The 10,295-nt window shown below is 46.1% G+C and overlaps 2 protein-coding genes across 5 annotated transcripts; both read left to right on the top strand.

Annotated features, from left to right (window-relative positions):
• Window positions 1-174: 174 nt before the first annotated feature.
• On the top strand, window positions 175-3,986 carry utp18 (UTP18 small subunit processome component). Its single transcript, XM_028412321.1, has 12 exons — window positions 175-552; window positions 755-903; window positions 1,008-1,103; window positions 1,180-1,253; window positions 1,346-1,458; window positions 2,153-2,278; window positions 2,356-2,631; window positions 2,703-2,793; window positions 2,877-3,000; window positions 3,108-3,282; window positions 3,388-3,530; window positions 3,687-3,986. Exons 1-12 carry the CDS (start codon window positions 334-336, stop codon window positions 3,709-3,711), a joined length of 1,611 nt encoding a protein of 536 aa, XP_028268122.1. The 5' UTR covers window positions 175-333; the 3' UTR covers window positions 3,712-3,986.
• An 865-nt stretch (window positions 3,987-4,851) lies between these two features.
• btr30 (bloodthirsty-related gene family, member 30) lies at window positions 4,852-10,193 on the top strand. 4 transcript variants are annotated; one of them, XM_028412310.1, is made up of 13 exons: window positions 4,852-4,894; window positions 6,882-7,008; window positions 7,233-7,691; window positions 7,783-7,887; window positions 7,970-8,065; window positions 8,196-8,429; window positions 8,513-8,690; window positions 8,766-8,855; window positions 8,933-8,959; window positions 9,049-9,075; window positions 9,144-9,319; window positions 9,468-9,623; window positions 9,709-10,193. In XM_028412310.1, the coding sequence occupies exons 2-13, from the start codon at window positions 6,886-6,888 to the stop codon at window positions 9,916-9,918; spliced, it is 1,881 nt and encodes a 626-aa protein (XP_028268111.1). In that variant the 5' UTR covers window positions 4,852-4,894; window positions 6,882-6,885; the 3' UTR covers window positions 9,919-10,193. The 4 variants fall into 4 exon arrangements, with proteins under 4 accessions (XP_028268111.1, XP_028268113.1, XP_028268112.1 ...); XM_028412312.1 differs by having other exon boundaries at window positions 4,877-4,894; window positions 6,885-7,008; XM_028412311.1 differs by lacking the exon at window positions 4,852-4,894 and adding an exon at window positions 6,317-6,449.
• Window positions 10,194-10,295: the final 102 nt, after the last annotated feature.

Below are 10,295 nucleotides of genomic sequence, written 5' to 3'. Positions count from 1 at the left end.
TCAAATTTCAGCATACGTTAAATAAACAAAAAATCATATATATGTGCATATAAATAATGTTACTAAACGTGCATTTAATGAGTTATAGAAGTAAAGTAGTGAATTTTTAAGCTGAGCGCTAGGGGCGATGTTCGTTTTTCTCGAGGTTAGAGTTCCGGAAACACGTCATTTTATGGCGAGGAAAACACTGGTCCACATGTGCAACCATGGTCTGATACATGTGAGTTGAAATAAAAACCTTAAATAAACATATTTAATGTGTTAGTCCGGCGTGCTTAAATTAGCACGAGTTTGACTCTTCGGACTTTGGTGCTGCTAGCGGTAAAAAAAAACATGGAGGACAAGAACGTTATTAAGCTGCCGGGGACGAGGGACCGAGAAGCGACCAGAAAGAGGGCTCGACCGGTGAAGCTTAACCCGGTGGAAGAAGAAGAAACGCGGCAGAAAAACACGAAGAGGCTAGCGGTGCTAGGCGAGAGTGACGAATCCGTAAAGCTGCTGGAGGAGCTGGTGTTTGGAGCCGAGGACGAGCTGCTGGAGAGACTGGTGGAGGTGAAGCACTCACCAGACCTTGATCACATGTAGCGATTTAACCACAATTCATAATAGTTCGTATTTCCTGCTCATTCATATGTTTGTATACATGACTGGAGGCAGGGCCCTTACATCAGTGTATGTGTGTGGTGATCAGTGGAGCTGCACTGAGGAACCTGCCGAATCACTTGGTTCTGATCAGTTTGTGTGTTTCTAACAGGACGATGAGGAGCATCAGACTGGAACTCTGCTGCTGGAGGATAAAGATGAGGAGTCAGGGGAGTCAGAGGATGAGAGTGAGGCTCATCAGGAGCTCCAATCCTCCAGAAAGGCCGCCTGGGTGGATGAAGATGATGAGCTGGAGGAAGCGTGAGTTTTGTTGCTATAGACGGTTTATCGTGTTTGTGTGTTGATGTATGTGTGTTAGAGGAGCGGCCCTCTGGATTGAAAACTGGATCTAAATGTTATTTCAGGGTGGACATGAAGCATCGTTACCGTAGACACCTGATTAAAGGACAGAGCGAGTCCACCATGTCTAAACAGAAACTTCAGCAGAGGATGAGAGAGCAGTGAGTACACACACACCTGAAAACACCTGTGGTGATGTGAACAGCACACACTGGAGTTAAACCTCGCGTGTTTCAGGTTCCAGAGGTCCATGGGAGGAACTCCATCGTGGGCAGAGAGCAGCCTACAGAAGAAAAAGAGGAAGAAGAGAGGTAGTGACAATGAGTGATGATGATACAATGAGTTTCTTATGTAGAAAAGTTGTTCTTCTGTCCAAAGATTTACTGTGTTCACATTCTTGCAGCTGCTGGTGATGATGATGTAGACGACGATGAGGATGAGGAGGAGGACGACCTGCTGAGAAGGACGGGAAACTTTGTGGCTTCCTCAGACAGTCTGCCCAGCGGCATCCTGGGGGTCAGTGATACCCCGTTCACACTGGGGAAAAAAATCTGGCTAAAGCGGGATTCGGGCCTATCCAGATGTGTTTTTTCTGAGTGTGAACACCTCGAATCCGGCTGTATCCAGTTTGATTTCAATCCGGCCAGATCCACCCACGAGAGGTGGATCTAGCCGAATTGGCTCAAATGTGGCTCAGGTGTGAACGCAAATGTGACTAGCGATGTGCTACTTCCGATTCACGTGGCGCGACACGGGACAAAAAAAAAACGCACGACGCATGCTCACACGCGGTCCTACCGCGGCCTGAACGGACTCTGTATATTACGAGGCTCCACCTAGTAGTTTGGAGGACAGCAGACACGCTGGATGAAGCCGGATTGAGTGCGGACACAGATTTGAAAATAGGTCTGAACGCATCCGGCTTAAAGGCTGTCTGGGCTCAATCCTACTCTAGCTGGAATTACTTTCTCCAGTGTGAACGGGGCCTGAGTCTCTACAGATGCACATTTCCTGACTTGGGTCATACATCAGGTCTTAACCCTGCTGTTATGAACGCACTAGTAGTTTTCCTTGACACATATTCAACTTGTGATGTTCTAGGATCTTGCTGGTCTTCAGGTTCTCCAGAATTATTAGAACTATTTCTGCTGAAAATACTCCCACGAATCTGTAACAGTGCTTCAATACCAGTTTGTTTCTTGTTTCACAGATGAAGAAGTGTCTTCACGCCAACAGTGCTCGTCCATCAGAGGACAGACTCACCACAGTCCAGTTCCACCCCTCCGCTCAGGTTGTCATGACAGCTGGTCTCGACCAATCCATCTCCCTCTTCCAGGTACAGTCACCCTTCCCTCGACATCCTGTGTCTGAGATGTGAGGTAGAAAATACAATCAGGTGACATTTCTCTTCAGGTTGATGGAAAGACAAACCCGAAGATCCAGAGCATCCACCTGGAGCGATTCCCTGTCCACAAAGCTCAGTTCAGCGTGGACGGGGAGATGGTGATTGCCACCAGCCTGAAGAATAAGATGTTTTACCTGTACGACATGATGGAGGGACGAGTCTCGCCTGTTCACACCGTCAGAGGGTTAAATGAAGCCAGAGTGAAGGAGTTCTCTGTGTGTCCCGAAGGAGGCGCTCTGCTTCTCACTGGGACCAATGGATACCTGCACATGCTGACACTTAAGGTTAGTCTGCGAAGGAGTTTGCAGTCTGATGTTCCTTTACCTCTGTGTGCTGATGGTGTGTGTGTGTTCAGACTAAAGAGGTGATTAGCAGCATGAAGATCAACGGTAATGTCTGTGGCGTCGCCTTCTCTCACGATGGCCGTAAAGTCTTCGCAAACTCAGGTGAGTCTGTGACTCCTGGTGAAAGTGCAGTGTGTCATATGAACTTCCTGTTTGGATTAATCTGTGTGTATGTGTGTGTGCAGAGGAGGGGGAGGTGTATGTTTGGGACGTGCGCAGCAGCAGGTGTGTTAACAAGTTTATAGATGATGGCTGCGTGAAGGGAACGTCCATCGCCGCGTCACGAAACGGACAGTACCTGGCCTGCGGGTAAGGAACACCCACATAAGCCTCCTGCTCTGTGATTGGCTGGCTATGTATTTGTTTTTGTTTTTTTTCACCTGGCATGTTTTATCAGTCTTTTCTCTGTGTTTCAGCTCTCAGTCAGGTGTGGTCAATGTCTACTCACAGGAGACGTGTCTTAATTCAGCCAATCCAAAGCCTTTGAAAGCAGTGATGAACCTGCTGACCTCTGCAACCTCCCTCGCCTTTAACCCTTCGTCTGAGATTCTTGCGATTGCATCCAGAGTGGAGGATGAAGCCATAAAGCTGGTAAGGCAGCAGCCATGATAACAAAGGACAGCAGTGCTGATGACAATGATCATGAACCGATTCCCCTTTGGTATCAGTAAGGTATCTATCTGCCTTTCCCCTCAGGTCCACCTGCCCAGCTTCACCGTCTTCACCAATTTCCCCGTCTCTAAGAGGAAGATCATTTATCGAACTTCCTGCCTCGACTTCTCCCCACACAGCGGCTTCTTCTCATTGGCTAACAACAAAGGCCACGCCCCCCTCTTCAGGTCAGACAGCCAACCACCACAAAGATATCTCAAATGAAGTGCTAATAATTTTGCATCTGTAGTGTTAGAGGGCCATTGTCTTACAGTATTTTATTAGTTGACACAAGAGAGTAAAAGGCAGCTGTTTAACTGATGACATCTTGTGTTTGTGTTCAGGTTGCTGCATTACAAAGATTTCTGAAGAGGACCTCTGGAGGGCAGAACAACAATATATGGGAACATTACATTTGTCTTATGTTTTATGTATAAACACTGAACTGCTTCCTGCAGAGGATTTTAACAGGAGCCCGAGGAGTCTGACCACACTGATCAACAGACTCAGAGGTGTGTGAGCTGCAGATAACCCTCAGTGTCTGTCCACATTGTTTGTATAATGACATTTCATAAAAGAACTGAAACACAATGACATGTTAGTTCTTTATGTTTGAACCCAAATTTATAAACACTCAAGAGACATTTTGATGTTTTGGTCTTTGTATGTATTCACGACACCACTTTTAGACAGACCATGGGCAGCATTACTGTCATCAGTGAGCTTCCATGTAGCGTGCAGGTGTTCTGTGATGTTACAACAAGGGTTACACAACACACAGGGTACAGGCTGAGTCAGCCAATCACACCATCAACGGCAGAACTGGATTCACCACACCCAGCCTTCACACACACGCACACACTTTGATTTTCTGTCAGTGTGTGTTACCCTCCCCAGCTAAACCACCTCACACAGGTCTGTCCACAGTGAGGACTGGGCTCCGTGTCCTGACACGGTCTACTCCTCCAGCTGGTCTTCACGCAAACAGACACACAAGCCCTGAGGCTTGCAGCAGGAATGCCCTCAGGCCTGTCGGTCCATCTCGATAAGAAACACGACAAACGCGCGTCACTCCCAAAACTCAGCAGCTCAGCTTGAACTGTCACATTGTATCGGCGCCCACGAGCAAGGCAGCACCCGGGGTGCACCTGCCGGGGTAAACCTTCTCCTGTCTGTTCTCAGGACACTCAGTTGATGTTCTGTTAATAATATACTAAATAAAATTAGTTCTTACACATTTTCTTGTTGGGGTACATCTATTTAATGTCTATTTGTTATTATTTCCCTAAATGTCATTATCCCAGCATTGTAGAGAGATTCAAGTTTGAAAAAAAGTTACATTAGAACCTCAGCCCTGTCCCCTCTATTTACCGGACAAACGAAAGCTGGAAGAAAAACAACACATTACCTTTAACAAACAAACATCACTTGTCAAACTCACCTGACCACTTACTGCACCTGCCAACCCCGCCCACTGATGACATCACAGGAAGACAGTAACCTGCGTTTCAGGATTTGTGACACAAAACAAGTCGACTCACTGAGGGAAAAGGTAAGAACCTGCAGCTTCATGTTTTACCTAAAATACAGAGAAACAAACAGATTTTGCTGAAAACCTACAAACTTGTTAGCTTTTTACACCAAAATCTCACAAACAAAAATTTAGTTCTGAGATTTGAATTAAGTGACCTGCATCGTGGTGTGAACAAAAGTGTTCTGGAAATTTCCGATGTGTCAGAAACTGGAAGCAAGTAAAAATGTTTGAGGGGGTTTGTTAGGATGTTATTTTTGTATTTCTACATTTCATATGAACACATAGTGGTTAAAAAGCTGTTTTCCTGTTATAAATAAAAACTGCAACACTTTGTTATATTTGGGGTGTGAAGGAACAAAATTCTTTACTTTGTTAATAGGATTTTCTAATTTCAAAATGCATCAAATCTTTTCAGTGTTGGACTCCAGGCAGGCTGTTGTATCATCTGCATGATATTACGTTTGATCCATGCCGTTGTAACAGGATGTGGTTTATTATTGTGGTGCTGAAATAAGGTCGGGCAGATGTGCATCTTGAGTATGCCATGTGCTCTAATGCCCTGTGTGCTGATAACAAACTAATAACATTCTGGTTTTGTTTGCTATTCACCCTTCATATGTGAGACAGGGCTGTGCCAGACCTTTCACTGATTTGTTTTTAAATATATGAATTCATATGAAGCATGTGTACACGTCTGCATCTCTGGAGCAGGTGAAGCAACCAGATGTCTGTACAGATTTAAACAAAAAGAAATGAAGTTGAAACTGCTGCTCAGGAGCTGTAGTTTCAATGAATACGTCACCACAAGTGATACAGGTTACCTCTTTGTTGTGTAAAATGTGCTCTGTTTCTGTCTGCCCACTGCTCCGAATTCCACTCCATCATCTGATGACGACTGATACAAAGTGTTCTGTCCTTAAGAACAACATAGTTTGCTTCTTTCCTGGAAGTATTGAGACAGTGGAGGATAATTAAAGTTTTCTTTGAGCAGCACCCAGAAACTCTGCATCCCCTGCTTCTCAAATGTGAAGTTTGTTAGTTGCTGAAGCTTGTTGCTGCCTGTTAGCCTCCTGCTTGCCTCCTGATGGCTTGTTGTTTGCTTTCTTTTGTCTTCTTTTTAGCTTTGCTAGCTTTGAATATGTCTCTGGTTCAGTTCATTCAAGCTGGATAAACAAATCGGGAGAAAAGCTTTGTTTAAAAGGTGTGGGGCATTCCTGCAGCCTGCTGAGGCGTTTACTCCTGTGTACTCTGTTATATTTGCATGTTTAATATTCTTTCACTGACCAAAGACACCTTTTTGCTGATCGAAGTTTGTGCCCTTTGTGGGCAGGACTTAAAATGTAGCATGAATGTGTATTCTCTGGGAAGTGGCCCCACCCCTTCACTACCTGTCACACCTGCTCAGAGCAGGTGGTATAACTCTGTCCACCTGTCCGTGCACTCTGGCTGACTCACCGGGAGTTATTTTTGGCCTTTCAGTCGACTCAGTCTGTGTCGGAGTTCACATGTTTTTATGGAGGAATGTGGTTTGACCTGGTATTCTTTAAGCCGTCGGTCGGTTTGATCGTTACACGTAAGTTCCTAAAGCAAAAGCCATTCAGCCTAGATCCTTCTGCTTCTGTTACTACAAAAAACAGAACAGTGTTAGATGTAGCAGTTATTGTTTGACCTTTTTTTTACTTACTTACATAAACTTTGAACACTGTTCAGAACTTGCAGGAGAATCTTCTTGTTTTTCTTGAGTAGCGTGGTATTCAGTGACTGTAGTCATAATAAGTTGCAGACAGGACGTCTGATAGTAACAAAAGTTTAAACCTTACTTTCTTCTACTTCAGTTTCTTATTTTTTTCAAGCTGCCTCAGTCTGGACTTGAAAGACCAGAAGCAACAGGGGCCCTGAATCCTTTGTTGGGTAATGGGGTAATGGCCCTTCAGTTCTGAGGTGCCTGTTGTCTGTGGTCCCCATGCTGTCAGTGATGTCCTCTCTCTGATCTGTGCTCCATCAGCAGTATGACAATGGCGGAGGCGGCGGTGGCCCCAGAGCTGTTCTCGGAGCAGGAGTTAACCTGCTCCATCTGCCTGGACCTGTTTACTGATCCAGTCTCTACTCCCTGTGGACACAACTTCTGCCAGGTAAGCTGTACCAGGCCCATCCTCAAGGCTCAGCTTGCCTGTGGTGTGTTCAGGCACCGGCTCAGTCATCTGTCATCCATGTTGTATCCCTACGTGTCCAACCAACAAAGTGATACCAAGGTTTTAGTAGAGGAAGGAGCAGAAAACACATCATTTGATGCTGCTGGTTTTAGCCAGATGAACACTGCTGAGCTTGCATTGTTTCTGCTGCTGTTTTTCTACAGGCGTGTATCGGTGGTTACTGGGCGTCCAGTCCGATCTGCACCTGTCCTCTGTGCAAACGTCAGTTTGATGAACGTCCTCAGCTCAGCATCAACAAAGTCTTCGCTCTTATCGCAGAAAAATACAAAGTGGCCCGTTACGGTGCTGCAGGGTTATCGACGCCAGTCAGAAATGGGACATTGGCAGCATTGGACACCATGTCACTGGGTGCAGACACCAGAAGCACCAATCCGTTCTTGACAGCACCTGTAACAGAGCCAGATGAAGAGGTGGTGTGGTGTGATGTCTGTACGGGTATTAAACAGCCTGCTGTCAGCTCCTGCCTCACCTGCACTGCCTCATACTGCAGGGAGCATGTGCAGCCACATCACACCACACCATTCTACTCCAAACACACACTGATGGACCCCCAGGAGGCCCTCAAGGGCCGCACATGCTGCATGCATCATCGCTTGCTCGAGGTGAGAGGAAAAGCACTTGTTATAGAGAGTTTGTTGGCATCATGTCATCACGTTAAACCAGCATACTCACCTGATGCGTTCACATGTCCAGGTTTACTGTAGGACATGTCAGCTCTGCATCTGTGCCATCTGTGTCCTGGAGGAACATCGGACACACAAAACTGTGTCTGTCCAAACTGAGAGACTCAATAAACAGGTAGAGAGGACAGATATATGACTCTGTGTGGCTGGGTAAAGACATCGCTGTACTGACTGTTAAAATTCACCTGCATGTTCAGAAACTGGTAGCGAGGACGGAGCAGGAGATACTGAACCGGATCAAGGAGAAGGAGATCCGTGTGACTGAACTGAAAAAGAAACTGGCGGGGGTGCAGGTTGGACATTGTGTTCATTTTGTACATTATTTTGACCTGTGATGGTCCAGCTGGGCTTAAAGCACCTTTCTAACAGGTGCTGTTAGTCTTGTGATCCTACAATTACAAAGAGTTGTGATTTTTCTTTCAGAACTATGCTGACAGAGAACGAGGCGAAGTTGAACACCTTCTGGATGAAGTGTCTGGTTCGTTGGACAGGATCCGGTTTCAGGTGGTGGGTGGGATACAGAACCAGCTGGATGCTGTGATGTCAAAGGGGGGGCTTCTGGTGAACCGTCTGGAGGCAGAGCTTGGCCAGTTGATGGATAGGAGAGCGACGCTGGAGGTCCAGGCCATCAGTCAGGATCACATTGCCTTCCTGCAGGTTACAACTGAACCCCTGTTAGTGAAATGATGAGTAATAATAACAATGTGCTGGAAATGAAATGCCTCCTCCTCCTCTCTCAGAGTATCGAGGAAGCCGTGACGCCTCTGGCTGCAGATCAGCAGGACGATGTGGACGAGGACTCGGCTTTGTCCCTCCACTTCCACCTCGGGGATGTGAAGAACAATCTGTCCGAGGTCAAGGAGAAGATGGACGACATCCGGATGGGGGAGGTCCGCTCCAGAGGTTCCAGAGGCTCCTGTGAGTGCTGTTACTTTACAGATGTTAGCTGAAGGATGTGTCTTCAGAGTGTGAATCATCTTTGTCTTGTTTCAGTTTCATCAGGTGATCTGATGGCGGCGGAGAGCATGCTCAGTCTGAGAGGGAGCACAGCCAGTCTGAGGAAGAGTCAGTGGTCTCTGAAAGGTGAGCTGCTGCTGCGGTAATTATTTTAATGTCATTTTTGAAAGGTTTACTGACTGTTGTTTCCTGTCTACTATCAGATCTGAAGAGGATCAAACAGGTGTCAGGTACAGACCTTTTTTGTGAAAAATCAACTAATAATTTATTTAGGATAATGTCAGTTTAACTCAGTTTAATGATGTGTGTTCTATTGCAGGGCACAAGAAGGCCCGAGTCTACATGGGTGAGCCCGGTTTGTTCTTCAGTCTTTGCATCGTTCTTGCAGTGTACAAACTTCTTTGTTGTTTCCAGAGGACGTGACGTTAAACCCAGTGACAGCGTATCCATTCCTGATCCTGTCTGAGGACAGGAAGCAGGTGAAGAGAGGAGAGAAGCTGCAGTTCTACAGAAACAGCCCGCAGAGGTTTGACGTCTGGTCCTGTGTCATTGCTAAAGAGGGATTCGGCTCCGGGCGGCACTACTGGGAGGTCAGGGCCAGGTTCAAGTCCAAGACCAGGACTTATTTCAGGATTATGATTTTTATGAGTCGGGGTTAGAATGTCAGACTCGGATCAGTTCTTATGCTTGTGTCAGGATCCAGATCAGGATAAGTGTAACATAAGCACTGTTTTCCAGGTGTGTGTGGGGGAAAATAAGGACTGGAAGCTGGGTGTGGTCGGAGAATCTGCTCAGAAGAAAGGCCTGTTTGACATGTGTCCCTCTAATGGATACTATGCCATCTGGTGGAGTAACAGCCAGCTGAGAGCACTCACCGCACCTCCTCTGACCAAGGTCCCCCACAGATTTCGTGAGTTTTACACGGCTTTGTCCGTGCATCAGGAACGCTGACAGGGTGCCTTTTTTATATGTCCTGCAGGTGAAGGGTCATCACCCAAAGCTACGACAGGTTGGCATCTTCCTGGATGTGGAAGAGGGTCAAGTGTCCTTCTACAATGTGAAGTCAGGCACAGAGATCTACAGTTTCACCAGGTCCTCAGAGTTTACAGAGAGGATGTTTCCACTGCTTGGCACTGGAGACAAAGAAGTCCCACTGGTTCTGATCACTACACAGCAGCACTTGGCCTGAAGCCACAGGGGTCAGACTGGAGTAAAGGAAGAGCAGAGCAGGTGACGGCCTGCTGACGAACGTCCGAGGCGATGGAAGTACAGACAAACATCTTAGATGAAAAACAAACCACTCCTGTTTTTTTTACATATGAAATATTTTTCATATCTGAATGAGGAGCACTGAACAGAGCTGCACACATATTGATCTGTGTGGCCAATAGGATGTTAGAAAAACCATGAAGATTGTGTTTAACCTGCTAAATACCACTTTGTTTTATTTTGATTGACAGATAAATCTGGTGATCTCTAATAAAAATACGATGACATGATGTTGAAACTACACATTCTATTTAAAGGACTGTTAATATGGTGTTAATAAATATTATATATGTACAT

The sequence above is a fragment of the Parambassis ranga genome, chromosome 8 (genome assembly GCF_900634625.1).
Source record: "Parambassis ranga chromosome 8, fParRan2.1, whole genome shotgun sequence".
NCBI lineage: Eukaryota > Metazoa > Chordata > Actinopteri > Ambassidae > Parambassis > Parambassis ranga.
The sequence above is the reverse complement of the archived record's forward strand: the minus strand, read 5'-3'. Positions and strand labels throughout refer to the sequence as shown.